This window comes from Protopterus annectens, chromosome 1.part1 (assembly GCF_019279795.1).
Source record: "Protopterus annectens isolate FY-2018-M chromosome 1.part1, PAN1.0, whole genome shotgun sequence".
Taxonomy (NCBI): Eukaryota; Metazoa; Chordata; order Ceratodontiformes; family Protopteridae; genus Protopterus; species Protopterus annectens.
The window spans coordinates 542,429,963-542,456,105 of NC_056726.1; the positions used below are offsets into that span (position 1 = coordinate 542,429,963).

Here is a 26,143-nt window from a genome sequence, read left to right on the forward strand (position 1 = left end):
GTTGCATAGCCGCATCCAGGCGTGCCTACGTAAGGCTACCCCTGTTCCTGCGGCTCTGCTCGCTCCATCGGCCGCATAAGAGGAGGCATGGAGGAGTTGGAAATGGAATTAAGGATAGCCAGCTGCGTGTTCATTTTTCTTGGAACCCCGCAGCTGTAGGGTCCTTCAACATCTCACTCGCTTCCTTGACCAAGTCCCTTTGAAGACGAGTGAAATGGCACAGGTAATTCAGCGACGCATGGTAAAAGTCGCTGAGGAGAACATCCGCTTCCTACCTATCCATGGACCTAGATTCCTTGTTAGGTGGATGGACAGGCACTGAAGGATCAGCCAGTTCCTTCTTTGTGGCGGCAGCTACCACCATAGCATCCACAGAAACTCCTTTTGATAAAAATTGCTTGTCTGATGGAGCTGTGATGAATTTGGAGGGTCTCCTGGGAGTGGGGTCCACTGAATCAGGAGCCGTCCATGCCTTTTAGCAACCACCTGCATGAGGGGGTCGAAGGGGGACACCCAGGAGGTGGAAGGACGAGAGCCAAATGCCTCAAGATACACAGATTCGTCCTCTGAAGGGTTGAGGGCTGGCCAATTTCCCCTCTGTTTAAGGATCTCCAGAATGTCTGCAAATGAGACATCTTCAGAAGGGGAACGGGGAACCCTCAGAATCATCCAGATCTGTGTCCGGCGTGATAGACTCAGGTGAGTCAATGTGCTTCCTCTTGCACTTCCTCTTCCGAGGGGCTCTTCTGCCAAATCAGGAGAGGCCTCGAAGAGGATGAAATCCCAAAGGGGCTCCTGAGGAGCTGGCTCTCTGCGGTCCGGGATGAGGGAGTGAGTCGACTTACCCTGAGGCAGCATAGAGGGAGGGGCTGACGGAGCCGACTGTGGAGTAGAGCCAGGCTCTAACACACTCCGCATGACCTCGAAAGCACCCCTGTCAGGCAGAGCCAGAGGTCCCCGCTCCGAGGAGCTAAGGACCCCCCCCCGGCACCGACAGTGATGGCTCCGAGGCCGATGTCGGAGCCGAACTCACCAGCGCCGAAGCACCGAGAGGGAGAGGGGGGTCGGACAAGGGTCCGATGCCACTCACCCCCTCGGAGCCGACGAGGGAAGTCCGGCGCCGAGATTCCTCCATGGAAGAAAACGGAGCCGAGCGGAGCGAAGACAATTGTCTCGGCTCGGTGACCACAGTCTCGGTTCCGACCGACCCGGCTCGAACTCAAAAGAGTCGAAGGAGGAAAGAGTTGATGGACCGGGGCAGGCACCGACTGATGAGTCGGGCTCTGAAGCATCTGGGCAAGTGCCTCGGACTTAAGTAGTCGACTCACCACCCTCTGAAGGTCATGATCGGAAAGCCTCGATGACCTAGAGGAATGAGACCTTTGGCTCCGTTCAGACAGCAGGGGAGATCCTGGAGCCGAATGAACGGAGCCAAGAGAAGGTGACCTAGACCTCTTTCTGGTTGTCGGCTCCGAAGATCTTGTCGGAGCCGACACAGGTACCTCGATAACCTCGGCTCCGGCCGAGCTGAAGCCACAGAAACTGTGGACTGAGTCTTATCGGTCCAGCCGGAGCCGATAAAGGCAAAGGTTGAACAACCTGAGGTCTCGGCTCAGAAGCCGGAGCCGAAGACCTCGATGCCTTAGAGGGCTTCCCTGTTGAAACTGACAGGGAATCCTCTGGTTTTAACAAGCCTCTCAAAATTAACTTGTTCTTTCTCTCCTGCAGGACCCTGGGGCTGAAGCCATGGCACACAGCACAGGAGTCCTGCAGGTGCAAAGGCCCCAGACAGTAGACACAAGAAGTGTGAGCGTCTGTCAGATACATTTTCTGACAGCACGCATCACACTTCTTGAATCCAGAGACCTTTGCTTCCTTTGACATTATCCTAACTGACAGGTGTACACTAACACACACCAAACACACAAACACACCCTAAGGAAGGGAAGGCCAAAGGCCCAAGGGAAGAACCAGCGGTTCTTTTAAAGAGAAAACGGAGAAAAATAGGGTCGGGGGTAAAAAACTATATTCTACACTAATTTGTGAAGAATTAAGGTTAAAAGGGGAAAAAAGAATAACTTTTTAGTATAAAAAGCTAACACTCACCAGGAACCGGTAGAAGCAACCAACCTCGAAGCTGTAGCGGCAAACGAGATCTGAGGTAACTCTCGCCTAGCATTGTGGGATATAAGGGGAGCCTCGAGCCGGTGGAACCAACTCTCGAGCTTTTAGAGTGGCCGAGTCGGAGCCGAGGTCGGCTCCGAACCCATCCAGCAAGAATGAAGGCGAGATAGACAACTTAACATCTGAAATTAAAATCTAAATAACAGTAACTGAAAAACTGAAAATTGTAAAGGAGACAAAAAGAACTGGTGATGAGATTGTTAGAAAAATGAAGGAGCAAACAACATAAAAATAAATGTCATTTGTGGGAACAATACATGATTGATTAATGTTCAGGAGGAGGAGTAAGGTTAAGAGAAGGCAGGAATTCACCATGTTATGTAATGTTGGAGTGAATAATTGTTAAAATGAAAGCATATATGTATCATGCATGAAAATGAAAAATGTTTGCTATGGTTTGTTTTGTTTTCTAAAACTGTGTACCTATGTCACTGTCTACAACATAGGAATTTAACAAAGGTGTTTAAAAAAACAGCTCATTTCATATTACAACATGAACGCAAATTAAAGATAACTAATAATGTTAAAGCTACTGCGTGTGGATATATTAAAAAGACTACGTATTAATCAGCCAATCATAGTTTAAGAACTAACAAAAGATGAAAACATGTAAGCAGCAAGATTCCAAGACACACAGTCTTCAGAGAATGAGAATTCCACTCCGTTGTCCGACATTTGCGGAGTTCATTATAGAATAAACTCCAATGACAGCCACTTAGTGCTAGCAAAGGGGGTGTTAACTCCTGGGTCCAATATAATCTAATGACATGGATTAAAGCAAAATTACTACAATAAACCAAGAATGTGAAAACTGGAAGGGAAGCCAGCAAAATTAAAAGGTGTACACTATTTCCTCAAGGATTTAAGAAGGTAAAGGTATACGAGTCCAGGGGATCTAGTATGGAAAAATTAAAATGTCTTCAACGTGCTGTAACTTCCATATTGTTCACTTTCAAAATGATAAGTATTACAGCCTTGTTTCACACAAGGCCACGAGTGAAGAGGCATACCTACAGGACAGTCCTGATTGCATTACATAGCAAACGTCACTTCTGACATATGCAAGCTCACATTCTCTCTTCTCTGAGCCATAATTACATAAAAAGCCAAAATAAATGTGGTATTTGTCTGCAAAGTGTAAAATGCAAATAAAAAAGCAGCAAGAAACAGCACTGAAGTTAAATTAAAACAGAAAAGAGATGCATGTTCAGTGTACCAATTTTAATGCCTGCTGAACCATAACACAGACACTTCTTGCTCATCAACCACTGCCCTTCACCTCTATCTTTCTAACAAACATCTTGTTCAGACTTTCTTTTAACAATTTCAGAATGACAAATGTCTGTTGCATGCTTGCATAAATTATGTACAGAATTTCGACCCAAAAAATCCATAAGAGGTTGATGAAGAGAACTATTTTAGTCTCCATTAAAGACTTGCCTTTACCACAATCTGTGTTTTGGGTCATCAGCCACAAACATGTAGACATCTTAGTATGAACTTTACTGGGCTCAGCAATGTGCCCAGTATCGTACACTAAGCTACGCCTCACTGTTGGAATACTAAATGTTATGGTTGCCAAAGTGGCCAACAACACACCGCACTGCTTCAGAGAGAGATGGAGCTTTCGACAATAAATGTAATAAATGCTACAGCAGATGAAGAGTACCACTAACATGGTAGTAAAAACCCTACACCTACTCAGACTTAAGACTACAATCTCACCAAAAACACATATCAAGTAAGACAGAAGTAAAAAAGTACAGTTGTGTAAAGTGAACTTACCATAACAGTAGATGTTCAAATTATCACTGCTGCTGTAGCTTTAACAATATGGATTATATTCTGCCAAGGATACCATAGCCAGACAGGTTTCAAAGCTTCAGATCAGCTTCCAAACACAGAAATGGTCAAGCAACTTGAATTGTGTTAAATAAAAGGCAAGTTTGGGCACAACGCCCTTCAGTGCGTTCCTACCAAAAGAGACAGACAGGGAGGCTTAGCCCTAAAAAGGATGATGCTAGGAGCAACAAAAAATAATTGTCCACACCCTGACATAAAAAACAAGGGGTGGCGGGAAAGAGCAGCTACTGATGCAGCGATCATTCTGCTGCAGCAGCCTTAGTTATTTGGGTAGATTACCATAGCTAACTATATTTGGGCGGTAGAACAGTAGTCAAGGAATCCCTAGCAAATAGTCCTAACAAAGCTTGGTCTGGACCAAGAGAAGGAATCAAGCTTATAATGCTTTGTAAAAGTATGCACAGAAGACCAAGTAGCAGCTTCTACAATATTTCTAGAATTCAATCCTTTCTACAAAGCCATAGATTAAGCTAAGGCCCTGGCAGAGTGGGCCCTGACCCTGCCTAGAACACATCTCTTATGGTGAGTACAACAAAAGGTAATGAGAATAGTCTATTTTATCACATATTGTCCCCTTTTCTTACCTTCATAAGAAATACACAGTCTGAAGATCTGAAAGATTTCATTCGGTCAAGATAGTACACAGAGTTGTCTATGGACTTCCACAGTACACAGTATCCTTTTTCACTCATTTTAGGTTCAGTAAGGAAAATGGGAAGATGAATAGTTTAGCTTAAAGTAAACTCGGATACCCCTTTAGGCATAAAAGGAGGATTAGTTTTTAAAACACCCTGTCCCTATGAAAAACAACAACCACACCAAACCTCTCACGTAGAGCTTTGCTCGGCCAACCAAACTATAAGAACACACAACGGCCAGCAAATGATGTCCCAAAAGTGTTTTATTAACAAAATCACATAGGATAAAAATATCCCAAACTCCAAACCGGTTTCGGTTTCCCTTCTTCAGTGGAGCATATGAATTATATAGAGAGCCAAAAAAACACATGATACTATAAATAGTATCTGTTGGTCCAATACTAACCAATCAGAGTAAACTAATGTGGTCTAATAAGACCTTAAGCACCAAAAGTTACACAAATGCATTCAAAAATGAAAAAGTAAATAAAGAAAAAATAAAAATAAAAGTCATTATACAGACTTGCACATATTCTTGGGTAAATAACAACACTACATAATGTCAATATAGGTTTGTACGTCTGGGCACTCAATCAGCATTATACCAAAGGTATATGTATAAGTTAAAGATGATCATTAATACCTGGGGGAAATAATGCACCCAAATGTATAATCCAGTATTTCCCCTTGTGTGTTAAAATATTGTCCCACCCTAGTTGGTGGCTTCTGTCGCCAATGCCCCAAATGTAGGGAAAACTTCTCGTCCATTAAAAATTAGAATTGGGGAACACAGAAGTAACATTAGAAATAAGAAAGCAACCAATGCCCTCTATCAACACACAATTAAGCACCCTACAGCTAAATTTAGGTTCACTATTATAGATCGGGTTGTTGGCGACAGAAGCCACCAACTAGGGTGGGACAATATTTTAACACACAAGGAGAAATACTGGATTATACATTTGGGTGCATTATTTCCCCCAGGTATTAATGATCATCTTTAACTTATACATATACCTTTGGTATAATGCTGATTAATGAGTGCCCAGACGTACAAACCTATATTGACATTATGTAGTGTTGTTATTTACCCAAGAATATGTGCAAGTCTGTATAATGACTTTTATTTTTATTTTTTCTTTATTTACTTTTTCATTTTTGAATGCATTTGTGTAACTTTTGGTGCTTAAGGTCTTATTAGACCACATTAGTTTACTCTGATTGGTTAGTATTGGACCAACAGATACTATTTATAGTATCATGTGTTTTTTTGGCTCTCTATATAATTCATATGCTCCACTGAAGAACCGGTTTGGAGTTTGGGATATTTTTATCCTATGTGATTTTGTTAATAAAACACTTTTGGGACATCATTTGCTGGCCGTTGTGTGTTCCTATGAAAAATAAGACAGGATTAACTCACCATAAGAGTTTGCAACTCAGACGCCTTTCTTGCAGGGGTCAGAGCATTCAGTAAAAATGTTTTCTATGTAAAAAAAACCTCAAGTCAGTCAGATTAGCTTGTTCAAATGGAGCAAGTGTTAGCTTCTTTAACACAAAATTAATATTCCAAGGAGGGGCCACCAGTTTACTTGAAGGCCTCTGATGAGATACCCTTTCCAAGAACATTTTGACATGCAACTGCCTTTAAAAAGGAGGATCTATGGGAAGATGTGCTGAAATGGCCAAAGAATGACCCTTGATAGAGGAATAAGAAAGATCATATGAGAGTAACTTACAAAAATATTGTAAAACCAGAGAACAATTAGTCCTGAATAAGTGCTGGTTATGCTGTTGGCATCAACTAGAAAACCTATTCTATATGGTTACACATGATTTTCTAGTAGTAGGTTTTCTTCCCTCACATAGTACCTGCTGCACATACTCAGTAAATAGATGCCTTACAGGAATTAAGACCCCATTATCCAGATAGTCCACTGAAAAGGAGTCATGTTAGGGTGTATCAAACACCCCTACTATTGTGTGAGTAGATACAGTCTGTAAGGAAGTAATTGTCCCTGGCTATTTCTGAAAGAAGGGAGATCCACTGTTGCCTAGGCCAAAAGGGAGTCACCACAATGATCTTGGCGGATTCCTTCCAAATCTTCAGAACTACCCTGGATGTTAGTGTAAAGGGTGGAAAGGCATACAGGAGCATTTCTGTCCAAAGAAAAGAACATGTGTTTGTCTCCCACACATTCTTGCAGAGAGTCCTGGAACAGAATCTTGCCAGTTGACTGTCCACAGAGGCAAAAAGGTCTACCGGAGAAACACCCCACAGATGTATCAAATCCTGGAAGACCCCTTGATCTAAATTACATTCAAGAGTGTCTGCCCTGGTCACGCTCAGTTTTTCTGCCACACAATTTTGCTCTGTTAGAATGCAAGATACAGTGCAGTGAGATTGTGTTGTGAGGTTATATCCCAAGCTAACATAGCTAACCTGCAAAAGGGGCATGACCTAATTTGCCCCTTGTTTGTTGATGTACTGTACGACTGAGTTATTGTCTAAAACCACTTCAACAGGTCCCAGGGACCAAAGACGGTTCAGAGAGTTAAGTGTCTTGATCAGAGCAAACATCTCCTGGCGATTTATGTACTCAAGTCTGTCCCTGGTGTCCCACACCCCCTGCACTTTTATCCCTCTTAAAACTACTCCCCAAGCAAAGTCTGAAGCATCTGTGTTGACTGACTGCTTTGCAGCAGGGAAGAAGAAGGTGAGACCTAGATTCAAGGATATCTGTTGTCGCCACCAAAAGATATCTTTTCTGATAAACCGCAGCAATGGGATTTGAAAACAAAGGACGCTGCTGCAGAGACCAAAGAGAATTCAGAAACCATTGGATCTTTCTCATGTGGAGTCTTCCAAGTGTATCATGAGAAACATGGATGCCATGAAACCCAAAATCCTGAGGTATTCACTCACAATGACTGAAGCCTGAGTGGAAAACCTAAGAACTACACCTAAATAAAGATTTATTTTTCTTGTGAAAGAAAAGTTCTTAAACTGAAGTATCTACCTGACATCCGAGGAATACAATCCTGTGTGACAGAGTCAAGAAAGACTTCTGAATGTTTTCTTGGAATCCCAGTTTGTGGGAGAGATCTCTCACCCAAGAGACAGATTCCTGACACTTCAAAAAAGACTACAGAAAAAAGTGGCAATAGAAGAAACCAAGTTATTGGAAGCAGACGTTTCCTCACAAGAAGAAACTGTAGATAACACTTTTGTCAGACATCACAATTTGTCAGAACAAACTAACATACAAGCCTGACAATTCAAAAATTTGAAAATGAAAGTTGCAGAAGTATATACCTTTTCCCCCATACCTATCAATAAAATTTCCCATCCTTATTATAAAGAGTAGTATTATAATTAGCCAAGTGCTTGGTAGCAGTAGAATCAACTAAAGCTATAGCTGTTGGGTCAGGTTTGGGGAAAGTGCATAAAGTTTAAAACACTGAGGAACTTTATACATTCTATCTGCCTTTGTGGGGGTTAATGGCTAACAATCAGAAAAATTGCAGGCAGTAACACACACACACACACACATACACTAAAGCAAACAGAACTGGAAGAATGGCTGAAGGTTCTGGAAAATCCTTCTGTAACAACACATTATTTTCTGAGGGACTGAGAAACCTCAGTGTTCTCCCACTGAAACACTGGCACATTATAGCAATAGTTTCCGAGAAACAGAACCACCACAGGGACAATCAGACACTGAGCTCACCTCTATATGAATCAGAAATCAGAGGATAGAAAAACTGTAACCACCCCTGCAGCTACCTATTCAGATTCAGAATCTTGAATCTCTTCAGGAAAAGAGAAATCCCTCTTTATTTTACCAGACTTTACTTTACAAGGAAGTGCAATAGCCTGTATTAAAACCCTGAGCCAGACCCAGTAAACTATTCCTACCCAAAGTAATTTGAGGAGTAGAGACGTGCTTGGTTTTCGGTTTCTTTTTGACAGGAAAAATGGGGCGCCAACCACGTTAGTAATGGCAGCAGCTGTTTCCTCAGGGATGGACACATTCTGCACAACAGGGAACCTTTCCTAGTCACTCTCCCAGGACCAACAAAAGTGTCTCTCTCTTGCCCACTGAGGGGACTCCAACAGCTGCGGAAGACATTGCAACTCCCAGTCCACAGGGGCTGTAGGTGCTATACCAGAGGGATCTGGGGTAAAAGAGGAGTGGTCTAAAGTACAACAAATGGCCCCAGCAGTCTCACACACTAGCTGCTGAGGCAAAATGCTTGCCTGCTGTGGTAGCAAAGGCTGTTTGCTTAACTTTTCCTATTTGTGGCTGGAAAAAGGACTGGCCATAGGACTGGTAGTCAGTTCCATGGTCAAATCAAAAATGATCTCTCTTCCATGGAAGACTAGCAGCAATTGCTGGTAAAACTACCACTCCACAAAACTTACTTTTTTTAACAAAGAAAATGCACTTTATAACACTATGTCAGACCCACAAAGGAAAAATAAATACGTTTTCTGCTAGTTTACACTACTTTTTTTTTGCAGTTTAAGAATGCTCCATTTAAAAGTACTTTAAAAGTCTTGAGACAGTCAATTAAAAACACAATATTCCTTGCTTTAAAATAACTTTCCTGAAAAGTAAAGTAATAACTCACCCATAAAATTAAGAATTGAAAGTTTGTTCCCCCAACTGGAACCATTTGCCCAGCAAAGGAAAGCTCAAGCTGAATGTAGCTCCTCAAAAGCCTCAGAGGAACGTGCTAAGGGCTCGGCATCCAAGCTTGTCTTTTAATCAGCTCAGCTTGAGCTGCTTGACAGTTTAGATACGTGGAAGGTGCCCTGAAGCTTGAAAAGACGTCTGACTGTTATATCCTTGTCAGGATATAACCCATATAGCTAAGGCTACTGCAGCAGTGATCTAATGATGAATATATTAGTGACTCAGGCTGTAGCACAACTTCAACAGTTCATTCCGCCACCAAAGAGTAACTAGAATTTCCTATCTCAAGGCATACAATAAGCATAGGAACCATTTTATAACTTTGGCTGCTCTTGTCTTGTCCATGCCAGCACTTGCTACATGCTTATAATTTCTGTTCTATTTTATTTTCTCCAGTATCCATCATTACTAATAACTTAATATGTCAGATTTTCTCTATCATACAGTCAAGATATGGCAAGACCCCACAAAGTAAAGAAAAAATAAAACAACACAGCATACCTTGCCTCACTGCTGTTGGCATAAACTCTGGTTAATCATAACCCTGAACTGTATCAAGTCATTAATAATAATGAATACTGCAGAAAATTAAACAGCATCACAATGGTACAATCATCGGAGACCTGGGAAAAATTCTACTGCAAGTGTTATTCAGAAAGACATGGAAGGTTCAGGCTGCAACAACCAAGCCTGGGGCGGGATGCACAATGCCCAGTAAAATTCCAAATACAAAACAATCCCACCTCTAAACTTAAATAAGATGAAAAATAATGATGACATAACTGTTAGGAAAAACAAGAGGTGCCTTCATATCTAGCTACTCCTGAAATAAAGTACTACTGAAGCCCTGGCACACAAACACTTTTCCTAGCTCTATTACTACCCGAGTATTTGTCTCTCACTTCAATACTCTACTAAAATCTTATAAATTTGTTTCATTATTTTCACTATTATTTCCAACGTCTACCTAGCTAAGTGGGTCAATGCAGTTTTCTCAAACCCTCCACAATAATCAAATACATTTTATAATGACTGTGATTTTCTACATCTGAGTATTTATAGCTTTTATTTAACCTACAGTCTTAAAATACTCATCTATTCATCGATTACAATTTCCTATGTAATTGATACTACTATGCAGCTCTTCTCCCTAGAGCTCATATAAAAAAAAAAGGACCATGTTGCTCAGCAGAATTATCCCAGTCTACATACAGAAATAAATAAAATACTAACAGATGACGTGTTTGCAGATTTTGTCATACATCTGCAAAACATTTTCCAGAATTGGATAACTAAACTTTATTTCAGTGTCCTGTCAAAAAATAAAAAAAAAAAAAAATGTTACCAGCACTGCAGCTTAACTCTGCTACTCAGACTATTATCAACCCTAACCATGTTGGCAAAAACTTTTACATATGCACGTGCATGCACGGGCTCACATACATACGCATGCACATTTAACACAATTACAGCATTTATACACTTCCGACTCCTCTATAACATTACCATCCTCCTGGCGCAGCACAGAGATCAAGAATGGCACGGGCCTTTTGAAGGAAATGGAACTTTCGGTTCAGCTGGATCAATTTGAAGGACGAACGGGAACGATAACCTACAACAAACAAACACATAAGATGTGAAAATTACATTTACATTATAAAATAAATGAGCAGTAAGCCACAACAAAGATCCAAGACTAAATGTGCACAGAAATATAAATATTGCACTGCTAAACCTGCACACTGACTGTTTTTTCATTCAATCACTTCAGCAACAAATTCTTACATTAAAAACCAAACTAAAACATGCAGTTTACGGAAGCTAAAAAATGTAGTCATGCCCTGGACTACTTCAATGAAGTACCCAGTTTCTATCTTGCACAATCAGTAATCTTTAAGGCTTAGATGCAATAATGATTTTTTTTAATTAGAATTCTGCAATTCAATGCCCTTAAAAATTATAAAAACATTACAAGCGCTACCATAACAGACTTCACATTATACTTGCCACTCCAGAAAGCTGAACAGTTAACACCTAAGCAATAGAGTACAGTTGTGTACACTTACCATAAATGTAGATGTTCAAGTGTATTCACTGTTGCAGTCATTACATTTGGGGTAATCTGCTGGCAGGTTGCCCTCAGTCGGCCTGAATTCCAAAGTCTTGGGTCCTGCGTCAGTTGCTGTCTTCTCTTCCATGACGACAGGTCAGGGGGTTGCTGTCTTCTCTTCCATGACGACAGGTCAGGGGTATAAAACATGCAGCCGACGCCATTTTCTTTAGTTTTTCTTGCCCCCAAAAAGGTAGCAATAATATATATATATATATATATATATATATATATATATATATATATATATACAAACATATATATATATACATATATATATATACATATATATATATATATATATATATATATATATATATAAATATATATATATATATATATATATATATATATATATATATAATACATATATATAAATAATACATGCAACAATATAAACTTTACCTTCATCTACAAGCAAATACACCACATAGGTTGTAGAAGATAGTGAAGGAAAGAAACTTCAGAATGACAGGGGGATGGTGGGAGGGTAATCTGGACTGCAACAGTGAATACACTTGAACATCTACATTTACGGTAAGTGTACACTACTGTACTATGTTCTTCATGTTTCACTGTTGCAGTCATTACATTTGGGTAGAATCCCAAAGCTACGGTTGAGAGGCTAGAGCTAAACAACATTAGGTGCGGCTATAAAGCCCTGCAGCACTGCAGTGGCAAAGCCTGCCCTGGACTTAGAGTAGAGAGGCAAATGGTAATGCTTTGTAAAGGTGTGAACAGAACTCCAAGTAGCAGCCTCTAGAATGTCTTTGGATGGAACTCCTCTGAGAAAGGCTGCTGAAGTAGCTGCAGCTTTGGTGGAATGAGACCTATGCCCTTGGGCACAGGTTTACCATGGTGTAAGTAGCAGAAACGGATGTAGTGGCTTATCCACTTTGAAATTGTTTGCTTTGAAATACCCTTTCCTTCTGATCCTGCAGCATATGACACGAGTAATTGCTCAGTTTTTCTTAGAGCTTTAATCCTGCTCAAGTAGAATCTTAGCTGTCTGTGAACGTCCAAGGAATGCAGAATTCTCTCCTCTTTGTTCTGCGGATTTGGATAAAAAGTTGGCAGATGAATTGTTTGGTTAAGAGCCACACTGGAAACCATCTTAGGCATAAAAGTAGGATTTGTCCTCAGAGACACCCTGTCCGGGTAAAATATGATAAAAGGCTCTACAGCCATGACGGCCTGTAGCTCTGAAACTCTTCTTGCTGAAGTAATTGCTAGTAGCAGAGCTGTCTTCCATGATAAAAACTTTATATCAGTGGTAGCAGCTGGTTCAAATGGAGGCAGGGTGAGTTTTTCCAACACATAATTGAGGTCCCATGCAGGTAATGGTGATGATCTAGGGGGCCTTAAATTTTTTGCACCTCTACGATACTGCTTTAGTAAAGGATGAGAAAAGATTGGTGGCTCTGTGTTGTAATGAGCCGAAATGGCAGAGGCATGGATTTTGATTGATTAGAGAGAAAAGCCTTTGTCAAGCATCTCAGTTAAGCATTGTAATACCCGAGGAATATTTGGTTCTGCTGTATCAGTTCCTTGTGCTTGATTCCAAGCACATAATCTCTTCCACTTTTCAGCATAAGATTTTCTAGTACTAGGCCTTCTGGCTTCCAAAATGACATCCGTCACAGCTTTACTGAGAGGTGTTGTTTGTATGATTACCTGATTAGCCATACTGCCAGGTTTTGCTGGGACAGTACTTGTGGTGTTTGAGGCAAAGTCCAAGCTGGGTATTGAGACAAGTTCCTTAGGATTGGGTATCAAAATTGTCGGGGCCAGTCTGGGGCAATTAATATCTCTGGCTTCTCTTGTCTGACTTTTAGGAGGACCTTGGGTAGAAGAGGCAGAGGAGGAAAGGCGTAAACCGATAGGTTTTTCCAACTGAAGGATAGGGCGTCCACTTTCCATGCTTGTCTGTGATAAGTCCTTGTGCAGAATCTTTTCAGCTGATAATTTTGAGGAGAGGCAAATAGATCTGTGTCTGTGCTCCCCCATTTCTCTGTTATCCTGCTGAAGACTTGCGGATTTAGTTTCCACTCGTGAGGATCCATACGGTTTCTGCTTAAACCGTCTGCCTGAGTGTTTTGTTTTCCTAGCAGGAATTGAGCTTGAAGATGTATTTGGTAGGTTAAAGCTGTGTCCCACAGTGCCATGGCTAATCTGCAAAGGGGGTAAGCGTGTGTGCCCCCTTGCTTGTTTATATACCACATGACTGTGGTGTTGTCCATCTTTATCAGTAGTTGTCCTGGATGAAGTAAGTCCTTGAAGGCTGTTAGGGCATTTTGAACAGCTAGCATCTCTTTCTGGTTGATATGTAGATGCATTTGTTTTGGAGGCCATATGTCCTGAATGCATCTTCCTGCCATGTGGGCCCCCCAGGCATAATCTGATGCGTCTGTTGTTAAGATTTGGCTGGCAGGGGGTAGAGTGAAGGGCTGTCCCATATTTTGGTGACAGGCCTTTGCCCACCATAGCAACTCCTGTTGCAGGCAGGGAATGAGAGGAATCACTGTTTCCAGACTGTGTGAATGTTGACTCCATAAACTTTTTAGGTACCATTGAAGTTTCCTCATATGCAGTCTTGCATATGGAATTAGTAGGCTGCAGGATGCCATGAAGCCCAGAGCCTGCAGAATTTGTCTTGCAGAAGACTGGGTTTTTGTTGCCATTAGTTTGAAGTAAGTAGTCAGTTGCCTTTGTCTGGTGTAAGGTAAGCTATCTGGGCAGTTGTATTCAAGCTTGCACCCAGGAATGTTATCTTTTGAGAGGGTACCAGTTGTGATTTCTTCTTGTTATACTGCACCCTAGGCATGTTAGAAGCCTTTTCACAAACACCAGGTGTCGAAGAACAGTGTCCTTGTTCGCTGCTTGAATGAGACAGTCGTCCAAGTAAGGATATATTTGTATACTTCTTTGTCTGCAAAATGCAATTACTGGTGCCAGGCACTTTGTAAAGACCCTGGGTGCAGTAGATAAGCCAAAGGGCAGTGCAGAAAATTGGTAATGCATTAAGTCAGCCTTGAATCTGAGGTATCTTCTGCACAATTGTCTTATTGGGACATGCAGGTATGCCTCTTTTAGGTCTAATGTCACCAGCCAAGCATTCTTGCCCAGCATGGGCAGAAGCTGCTGCAAAGTCAGCATTTTGAATTTTGGAATGTCCAGGTATGTGTTCAAAATTGACAAATCCAGTACTGGCCGCCAGGCCTTGTCCTTTCTGGGTACCAAGAACAGTCTCGAGTAAAAACCTTGTCCTTTTTCCTGTTCTGGCACTGGCTGAATGGCCCCCATATCCATGAGGGACATAACCTGTTTCTGTCTCTCTGCCCATTGACTTTTGGGCAGATGTGGCCAACCATTTGCCATTGGCAAAGTGTGGAAATGGAATCTGTATCTCTGTGATACTATGTTTAGTACCCACTTGTCCTGGGTTATTAACTGCCAATTTTGAGCAAAAAGTGCTAATTTTCCCCCTAAGGGTGCTGTCAAAAGATAAGTGCTTGGTGTAGGCAGAGGGAAGTCATTGGGTCTGTTTTCTGTAGGTTTGCGCTTTATCTCCCCCTGATTTGGATGTAGACGTGCCCCATTGCTTTGACCTGTATGAATCTTGCACCTGGTATCTGGAACCCTTTGGGCGTCTGGATTTGCCCCTTTGAGGTCTGTCTGACACAGGAAAGGACCAATTTTCTGTAGGCCAGTGTCTACTGAATCTTGGTGGCTGCACTTGTAAGAAGTCTTTAACAGTTTGCATAGACTTAGCTTTGTCTTCCATTTTCTTTAAAACCTCCTCTGCCTTAATACTAAACAAAGAATCCTGCTGTAAAGGTGCATCTAGCAATTTACCTTTAACATGATCAGGCAAATTTTGTTCCTTTAACCAGGCATGCCTCCTAATCACAGATCCAGTAACTGTGGCCCTGCAGGAGGCCTCTAAGGAATCAAAACCACATTGCAAAGTATGCTTTCCAACTTGTTCAGCTGCATGCAATAATTCCTGCAATTCTTTATTTTCTTCACAATCTGAAATCAACATCATTTTCTGTTTCAGCAATCCCATAACATGTTGTTGGTACTTAAGCATGTGAAATTGACAGTTTAAGGCCCAGACTGACAAGGTTGCAAATGTATAAACCTTTTTTCCCCATCTGTCTAGTGCCCTTGAATCTCTGTCAGAGGGGTAGGATTTTTTACTGAGGCCTTAACTCCTTTTGGACCCTGTGAAATAGTTTCAGGGTCAGCAACAGGGTTTCTAAATAAAAATTTGTGAGTCAAGGACCCTGTAATATCGGTCAGGCTTACTGGGAGCCGGAGGTAAGGAGTCAGGGGTCAAGCTTTACTCCGAAAACACATCATCCACAATGTCTAAAACAGGGGGAATGGCTAAAGGCTTGTGCTGAGGGAGAAGAAAGAAATCCCTGAGCCTCTTTTTTGATTCTGAGAAGTCTTGACTCTCCCAGTTAAAATGCTCCCTCAAAGTATGCAAGGTTTCTCCAAATGAATAATCCCCTAGAGGAGATGCAGATGGAATAGACTCCTCAGCATCAGAATCCTCATAGGGAGGTATAGATAAATTCCTGATCAGAAGAGTAATCCAAAGAAATAGAAACCTGATCTGAAGATTCATAATCGGTGTCTTGCTTAGGCCTCTTATCTGGAGGGGGATGGATACCCCTGATCAAGGTAATAAGGTCTTCAGCCATTTTGATCATCAGCTTTTTAGGCATAGAGGCCTGTGCACGTGGCTCAGAAGTCATTTTTTTAGTTTTAGAAGTTGTCTTTGCTTTTGGTTTTGCAGCTGTCGTCAGTTTGATATATAAATGTTGAGGTCTGAATACACCCTCAAAAGCCGGTGCCAGCGGCTCCGGACCAATCTGAGGGAGATACATCCGTCGGTCCAATACCCTGAGTATCTTGCGGTATGCCGGACACCACATGGGTGTCAGTAGAGGCCTGCGACTCAGAGGTAGCTGGTGTCAGGGGCTGCGAAAGCGCCTCACTGAGTACCGACAAACTGGTGACTGGCTTAGAAGCTTTGTCGTTGGTTTTGGATCTCGATTGCCTTTCTCTGTCCTTTTCTTTGCGTTTTTATGTACTCCAGTAGTCGGATTGCTATCAGACGACATTTCTGGGTAGTTAAATCTGTTTCCAAAATATTCTGATGCAAAAATATACCGACGCTTAATAGTGCATTGGTTAAATCTAGCACAAAACCGACAGCCAGGCACGTTGTGATCAGGGCCTAGGCAAGGAATACAGTATAAATGGAAATCCTTATGAGGTATTTGCTTCCCACAAGTAATACAATTATTAACTTTTTCTGACATCGGTAAAAAGCAAGAAAAAAGTTTCCGCAACGGGGTACTTAGCTTTAGTGAAGACTTCGGTTCTGAAACTCAAATTCGAATATTTCAGTAGTCGGCCGACCAGCACTTGCGAAATGCTTCTGCTTCGGGCACCGCACGGCAAGAAAGACTGAAGAAAATTACGTAGGCTGCATGTTTTATACCCCTGACAACCTGATGTCATGGAAGAGAAGACAGCAACCAATGCAGGACCCAAGACTTTGGAATTCAGGCCGACTGAGGGCAATCTGCCAGTAGATTACACCAAATGTAATGACTGCAACAGTGAAACAAAAAGAACATCTGTAGGTTGCACAGCTCATGAAGGGCTCTGCACCAGCTAAAGTAGGTGTACACTAAAGACAAAAGTACAAAAGTATGAGGCACTCACTATAACTGCAGACCTTCAAACAGACTCCTAAGCAGCTGATGATCATCTGCACCAGGGCAATGACTATTCTTAATGTTGCTGCATCTCCTGTGCTAGATGGCGTGTGTCCTATACAAAACTGAAATTTATTTCCTTAACGTAATAACAGAGCTGGATGAGCAGTTCCACTCTCATTAACTGCAGGACTATTGCTATCAAACATTAGGCAGCTTAGCATCTAAAACCCTCACAGTCTATTAAACTCCTCACCTTTACCCATAATACTCTGCCTAGGGACCTTCTTTTACAGGTTTCCAGTATACCATGTAAAGAAGACAAAGATAAAACATAAACCTCTAGACCAACTCAGCAACAGGAGGAGGGAAGAGGACAAGTATGCTGAAAAGAATGCATCTGTTCTTCCTGATCTACAGTTAAAAGTGTGGTTTGCTTTGGTAGAACTCTTTCATGGCTCTCTTCGCTAGAAGGCTGACAACTCTTTTCTTGCTGCTCTCTTCAGAGAGGGAGATGCTAGGCTTGGCTAAGGAAGTTTGTAGAAAAGAATTACATAACCTTTGGATATTACTGTCCTTATCCACTTCTCCTGAGTGATGGCCAATCATGCAGGGAGGTAAAGGCACAGACAACCCTGACTGCCTTGTATGTGGAACAGTCAAACAAGGCCTCATTTAACAATTCTGCTGCTGTACATTAGACACAGGATTGCGATTTCCCAGCTGCTGCAAACTGCCCAGTCCTCTGGGAGGGTGACTGTTCTAGGAGTCACTACAGTGATTCTCACTCCTTGCAGATTTCTGATACTGAGGCTGTTGGCTAAATCCAAACCACAGCTAGCATGGGCTCTACTGCATCATGAAAAAATGTGCTTTTTGGAGTCTGAAGTTTCACAAAAGCAACTCTGAGATTTTATTTTGTCCTCTTTCTCCTTGTTTTTTTGGATGAGCTTTCACATAAGAAACAAGAGAGTGCGACCCTGAATGAAGAGTTCAGAAAAGTCATCCTGGTGCCTTTGGCAAAAGTCGTTAAGCTGGAACAGGTGTGCTGGTATCATAGCTATACCAGCACCTACAATTCACACTGCAATCTGAGCAGAGATTGATGCAAATCTGAACATGAGGCTCAATACTGAAGAGTTGCTGAGAGGGACAGTAACTTCTGTATTAAAGACTAGTATAGCTACCACTGCATTCTGCCAATGAGTTCTTGATGTGACTCTCTCATGCAACATATAAGTTTGCAGCCCTCAAAGGGAATGTGAAAGGCACAAACACACACTTTCCCCCAAATCAATCCGCAGATCTGGGTTCTACTGGGGAGAGGGATTGTAGGACTCTGTTCAGCTAAAAAAAAACTGTTAAGAAACTGATGCCAAATCAACTGAATCTGTTTTGGGGGTTTCCAATAATCAGATCCAACCTTTTGAGGGCCAGAAGATCTCATCAAGTTTCCTAGTGGCAGGTACCACAGCATCAAGATCGCTGCATCATATACTAGTGGCCAATATGAGGATTTTATCAATGGTGGTACCCCCAAGAAGAAGGTAGGGAAGTCTGAAAGATCATTTGCAGTATCTCGTGTGGGGAGGGCACTGGTCAATATGTCACCCTCTTTGCCTCATCATTACTAAGATTTCCTTGAATTTGGGATTATCTGTGGGAGACTGATGGAAAATAAGTGTCCTCCTCATCTTTGACATCAGGTGTGGGTGCCTCATTTGCTGACTCTGTTTCCAATTGCATGCATATTTTTACCTTCTTTAGTGGTGATGGGTCAGAAGAGGACGAAGTACAGCCCTTGTGTAAAGCTAAATTGTGTAAACATCTACAACATCTAGACATGGCTCACTACGTAAACACTGTTGTAAGTCACAGCATGCAAGACAGAGCAGTTTTGGAAGCTACAGGTAAAGGAGATGAAGTGTTTGAGATGGGTTGTAGGATGCACACTGAGACAAAGCAGTAATTACATTAGAGCAGAAGACAAAGTAGCCCTGATTACAGCGAAGATAAAAAAAATAGATTATGGTGGTCTGGGCACATGTGCAGGAAAGCAGAAGATGATGTGGTGAAGATTTGAGAGAGACAGGAAGAAAGCAAGAGGAAACAAGGGTGTCCCACAAAGAGATGAATGAACTGTGTGAAAGATGACCTGTGACAGACATGCCCAACTGTCAAAGAAGGTAAGAGAGCAGTAACGAAATAGAGAGAGGTGGCGGCAGTTGACTCAACACACTGAACCCCAAGTAGAAAAATGGGAAAAAAGGGGGTTGAGGACTATGCAAATAAAGGCCTACGAAATGCCATGTGATATACAAGGTTTCTGGTAGCTAGAAAATATAATGACAGAACCCTTTTTTCCAAAGTATGTCCAAGTAGCAGCCACACTAAATGGGTAAATGTTAGCCCCAATACTGCTGAATTTCTACTACTTATACCGGACAATCAAAGTATTACGGTGAGGGGAATGTAATCCTACACTGTGAGCAGTACGTCGAATACTGCTACAGAGAGAACATGATGCAACTTCTGAATGAAGTCTTGGCTGTGGAGCAGCAGGTGATCATGCCTACAGAGTACACACACAAAGCAATGTATATCAGTTATGGGATAATACAGTGGAAAAGCTGGCAGATACAAAAAAAATGCTGCTTCACCTGGCAGTGTGCAGCAAGAGGTTCTGCTAACACCCAAACAGTGAAGAAAAAAGAAAACAGCTCCATAACTACCGCTGGGTGTATCTTAGTACATTAACAACAAAATGTTGGATAATTAACACAAAAGCAAATAAGCCTTCAGATAATGTCAAAGAACCATGCATTTAGGCAGGGCCTGAAAGCCAAAAAAAAAAAAATGCAGAGAAAAGTACAGTCGGTATCCATAACAGACTACAATAAGCTTTGAAAATTACAATTACTAACATTTTTTTATACTTTGTTTTTGATGATCATGGTGTAAAAGTCTGCACTGCATTTATATACATTACACACTTACTCTTTTGCTTGTTTTTTTATTCTTCAAGTTGGCAATGAAAAGTGGTTCTGATTAGACAGACCACTTATCCCATCAACAAATTTATAAATATATCACATCTTCTCAAAAACTGGACATGTTTCAAGAGGACAGTGATTTAAAACAATATGGCAAGAGAAAATGTTTACTTGCGTGGATTTGTTCTACTTTTGCTGCTGGACGGGCAATTCAGTTAAAAAAAAAAAGTCTCTGATGCAGAGCTCTTATACTAGTAAAAACAGTGACTAAGCAGACAATTCCTTTGTAGAAGTCACAGACAGACTGGGGTTATGAACAGAAGTATTAAGGGTATACATAACCTGAGAATGGAAAATTCAAAAGTTAAACAACTTTTTACATTGACATGTCTGATTTATGTATGCTAGCTCCAACAGTATTAAAGTTGCAAATCAATTACACATTAAGCTCATTTTTAGATGCTTCAGAGTAGTGCTACTGAAAATGTTTCTTTTTTCAAAATCTCTTAACCCATTTACAATGTATTCTGAAGAGAAAAAAAGGGTATAATATATATATATATATATATATATATATATATATATATACATATACATATACACACACACACACACACACACACACACACACACACGTATACATATACATATATCTATATATACATACACACATATACATATATTTATATATAGAAAGAGAGTGAGGTTACCTTCATTTCATTGACAGCTCATTTCACTGACAACCAAATCAGCAAGACCAATTCACTGAAAGTTCATCTCACTGGCAACTACTTTCGTTGACAGTTATATATGGCCTGTTCCCCACTGTAGTGCGATCTTGGAGTTAGAATATATAGTAAAGGGGGTGTGGGGGTGAAGCCCCCCCACATATTACAAACGTTTTAAACTATAAACTATACAGATGGATACTTACAAGTGCAATGAATAAAGTACAGTTGTGTACACTTACCATAAATGTAGATGTTCGAGTGTATTCACTGTTGCAGTCATCATACTTGGGTTATCTGCCTGCAGGTAGCCCTCAGTCGGCCCGAGTACCAGACTTAGTACTTCTGCGTTGGATGCTGTCACTCCAGGACTGATGTCAGGATGTCAGGGGGTATAAAAACAGGCAGCTGACGCCATTACATCAGTTTTTCTTGCTCCAAATGTCAGGAGCCCCCCACATAGGGAGCAAAGTTATGGCGGGGAAAACATCACCAGTAAAAAGCAAATACCAATACCAATAGTAATAGCCATAGAGAGGAGAGAGAAAAAAACAGGGGGCTGGAGGGAGGGAAACCAGGACTGCAACAGTGAATACACTCGAACATCTACATTTATGGTAATTGTACACAAAAGTGTACTGTGTTTCACTGTTGCAGTCATCAAACTTGGGTGGATTCCCAAAACTGAGGAAGGGTGGAGGCAGTCAAGAAGAATTAGAGTTGGCTAGTAAGCTTTGCAAGACTGCTGTAGCAAAACCTGCTTGGATTTGGAAAAGATAGGCAGGTGGTAATACTTGGTGAAGGTGTGTACAGAACTCCAGGTAGCAGCTTCCAGAATGTCCCTGGTAGGGACTTCCCCTGAGAAATGCTGTAGAGGTAGATGTCGCCCTATTTGAATGTGTTCTGATCCCCTGAGGGGTTGGTCTCCCATGGTGCTTGTAGCAGTAATGGATGCAGTGCGCTATCCATTTGGAAATGGTTTACTTTGAAATGGCCTTGCCCTCTGCCCCTGTTGCAAAGCGGATTAGTAACTGGTCAGATTTTCTGAAGGGCTTAATCCTATCAAGGTAGAATCTGAGCTGTCTGTGCACATCCAAGGAGTACAGGATCCTTTCCCCTTTATTTTGAGGATTAGGGAAGAAGGTTGGTAAATGGATGGATTGAGAGCCACACTGGACACCACTTTAGGCATAAAGGAAGGGTTAGCCCTGAGGGAAAACCTGTCAGCATGGAAAATAATGAAGGGTTCCACAGCCATAAGTGCTTGTAGCTCAGATACTCTTTTAGCTGAAGTGATGGCCAAAAGCAAGGCTGTTTTCCAAGAGAGGAATTTTACGTCTGCTGAAGCAGCAAGTTCAAAGAGGGAAGCAAGAGCTTTTCAGTATAAAGTTAAGGTCCCAAGCAGGGGTGGGTGCTCTCCTTGGTGGCCAAGTTGTTTGCCCCTCTCAGGAACTGTTTGATGAGAGGGTTAGAGAAAAGAGGTGGCTCAGTGTTGTTATGAGCCGAGATGGCAGAGGCATGGATCTTAATGGAGAAGGACAGGTCTCTGTGGAGTAGTTCTATTAGGTAATCCAGGATTAGAGTTAAGGAAGGCAGTGCTGCGTCCTCTCCTTTAGACTGAATCCAGGAACAATACCTTTTCCACTTATCAGCATAGGATTTCCTTGTACTGGATCTTCTGGCTTCAAGAATGATGTCCAGCACCTGTTTGCTTAGGGTTGCTGGTGGGGAATTCAGGGAATAAGCCAGGCTGCAAGATTTAGGGTTTGCAGTTGTGGATGCAAAAATCTGTGCCTCCTGCTAAGAGAGCAAGGTTGGGGACTGGTGTAGGTGCCAGGGTGGTACTGTTAGGCTGCGCAGGGGTGGGTACCAGTGCTGGCATGGCCAGTCCGGGGCAATCAGAATTGTCCTTGGACTGTCTTGTTTTATGTTGAGTAGTGCTCTTGAGAGAAGGGGGCAGAGGAGGAAAGGCATAGATTGAGAGCTTTTCCCATTAAAAGGATAGGGCATCTACTTTCCAGGCCCTGCTGTGAAGATTCCTGGTGCAGAATTTGCTGAGCTGGTGGTTGCAGGGGGAGGCAATGAGATCCACCTCTGTGGTCCCCCATTTCTGAATCAGAAGGTTGAAGGTGCTGGGCTCCAATTTCCACTTTTGTGGGTCTAGGAGATTTCTGCTTAAGTCATCTGCCAGTGAGTTTTGTTTGCCTGGCAGGAATTGAGCTTGTAGATGGACTTGGATGTCCAAGGCCGTGTTCCACAGGGTCATGGCTAACCTGCTAAGAGGGTAGGAATGGGTTCCCCCCTGCTTGTTGATGTACCACATAACTGTGGTGGTGTTTGTTTTTATTAGCAGTTATCCTGGAAAGGAGTAGGGATCTGAAAACTGTCAAGGCATTCTGTACAGCTAGCATCTCTTTTTGGTTGATGTGCAGCTGAATTTGACTTGGGCTCCAGTGGCCCTGAATACATTTGCCAACCATGTAAGCCCCCCAGGCATAGTCTGATGTGTCCGTGGTTAGGGTCTGGGCAGCGTGGGGTTAACTAAATGGCAGTCCCTTGTTGTGGTTGCATGATTCTGGCCACCAAAGGAATTCTGTCCTTAGACAGGGTTTGATAGGAATAACTGTGTCCAGGTCCTGAGACTGTTGGCACCAAAGACTTTTTAAGTACCACTAAAGTTTCCTCATATGCAGTCTTACATATGGAATTAGCAGTATACACGAGGCCATGAACCCTAGGGCTTGCAGTATCTTTCTTGGAGATAGTTGGGTTCTGGTGGCCATTTGTTTGAAGTAGTCTGTCATCAACTTGCTTTTCTGAAGTGAGGAATGCCATCTGGGAAGTGGTGTCCAAGCTTACCCCCAGGAATACAATTTTTTGACTGGGTACCAGTTTCGATTTTTTTCATTGATGGTGTACCCCAAGGAAAAGAGGTGTTTTTTTTTTTTTTGCAAAATGCCAGGTGCTGCAGCAGCAATTCCTGACTGTCCGCCTGAATCAGGCAGTCGTACAAGTAAGGGATATTTCTCTGCCTGCAGTATGCAATGGCTGGAGCCAGGCATTTTGTGAATACCCTAGGTGCAGTAGATAAGCCAAAGGGAAGTGCAGAGAAATGATAATGCATAGATCCTGCCCTGAAACGTAGACACTTTCTGCATGACTCCCTTATGGGGATGTGCAGATAGGCTTCTTTTAAGTCTAGGGTGACTAACCATGCATCTTTGGTTAGCATAGGAAGAAGCTGTTGCAGGGTAAGCATTTAGAATTTTGGTACCACCAGGAAAGTGTGGAGAATTGAAAGATCCAGGACTGAGCGCCACGAGCCCTCTTTCCTGGGTACCAAGAAGAGTCTGGAGTAGAATCCCTGACCCCTTTGTTCTACTGGAACAGGTAGAATAGCTCTGATATTAAGAAGGGAAAGTACTTGGTTTTGAGCCGCTGCCAATTGGTTTGGTGGAAGATTTAGAAACCCGCTTGGGGTTGGCAGTGAATGAAAACAAAATTTGTACCCCTGGGATACAATGTTGAAGACCCACTGATCCTGAGTGATGGACATCCATTTTTTTGCATGAAAGGCAAGTTTTCCTCCTAGGGGCATGAGCAATTAGGCAGGGCTGGGAAGTGGAGTGAAGAAGTCATTGTGAATTTTTTCCGTAAGGAGGTGGCTTGCCACTCCCTGTTTTAGGGGTGGGGGCACTCCATTGCTTAGATCTCTACATACCCAGAGACTGTAGACTGGGTGGTCTGTTTCCCCGAGGTCTGGTTTGAGAAGGCCTGGAGGGGGCTGGAAAGGACCAGTGTTTTGAAGGGCAATGCCTACTGAATCTAGGGGGTTGCATCTGTAAGAAATCTTTAACAATCTGCATAAATTTAGCTTTTTCTTCCATCTTTTTAAGAACCTCTTCTGCTTTGGTGCCAAACAAACAGTCCTTATTCAAAGGAGCATCTAGTAATTTTGATTTGACATGGTCTGGCAAGGTCTGCTCCTTCAGCCAAGCATGTTTTCTCAGTACAGAACCAGTGACTGCTGCCCTGCAAGATGATTCTACGGCATCAAAGCCACACTGCAAAGTATGCTTACTGACTTTGTTTGCAGAGTGCATAAGCTCCTGAAATTCTTTATTTTCTGCACAGTCTGGAAAAGTTACCACTTTTTGTTTAATGAGCTCATATGTTGCTAGTACTTCAGCATGTGAAACTGGCAATTCAATGCCCTAATAGCAAGAGTTGCAGAGGTATATACCTTCTTACCCCATCTGTCCAGAGCTCTGGAATCCCTGACCAAAGGGGTGGGATTCTTGGCTGTAGTAGCCTTGATACCTTTAGGCCCCTGGGAAATTATCTCTGGGGTCAGCAGTAGGATTCTTGTAAAGAAACTTGTGAGTAATTAGGTAATACGGGTAGTACCCATCTGGTTTCCTAGGGGCAGGAGGTAAAGTGTCAGGAGTAAGACTGGATTCCATGAAAACATCATCCACAACCTCCAGTACAGGGGGTATAGCTAAAGGCCTGTGCTGAGGCAACTCAAAATTCTCTTGAGTCTCTTTTTGGACTGAGGATAGTCTTGGCATTCCCAATGGAAATGCACTCTTAAAGTAAGCAAGGTTTCACCAAAAGAAAAATCCTCTGGAGGGGAGGCAGAGGGAATGGATTCCTCTGCATCTGAATCCACATAGGCAGATAAGAGCATGTCTTCATAATCAGAAATGTCAGAATCTTCTGACTCCTGGTCTGCAGAAGTTGAAGGGGACTGGATTCTTTGTCTCTTTGCAGGGGAAGGCTGACTTCCCTATTCAGCTTTATAAGGTCTTCGGCCATTCTAAGCATTTGTTTTTGTGGCGTGGGAGCATGAGCATGTGCTTTGGTCATCGGTTTTCTAAGCGTAGTACATACTCTGGTCCTAAGAAACTCGGTAGTTATGATTAGAAATTAGGTCGTTAGCTTGATTCGAACATCGGTAGAGCGAAGAACCGCCTCAGAAACCAGTGCCTGCACAGTGGCTCCGGACCCATCCAAGGTAGAGACATCCGCAGTTTCCACAGTCGAAGAAGATTCCTGCGGCATACTGGACTCTGAATAGATCTCAGTACAGGCCTGCGAACCCACTAAAGCGGGCATCAGGGGCTGCGAAGGCGCCTCACTGAGTACCAGCAGACTGGCGACTAGTTTAACGGAAGTGACTTCAG

The 26,143-nt window shown here is 42.3% G+C and overlaps 1 protein-coding gene across 1 annotated transcript in view; it reads right to left on the reverse strand.

Moving 5' to 3' along the window:
• The window catches only part of FTSJ3 (FtsJ RNA 2'-O-methyltransferase 3), a 1,310,428-nt gene that overhangs the window by 690,481 nt on the left and 593,804 nt on the right, over window positions 1-26,143 (reverse strand). The window contains exon 2 of the mRNA XM_044076638.1: window positions 10,895-11,000. Coding sequence (XP_043932573.1) covers window positions 10,895-11,000 — 106 coding nt within the window. The remainder of the gene's footprint in view (window positions 1-10,894; window positions 11,001-26,143) is intronic.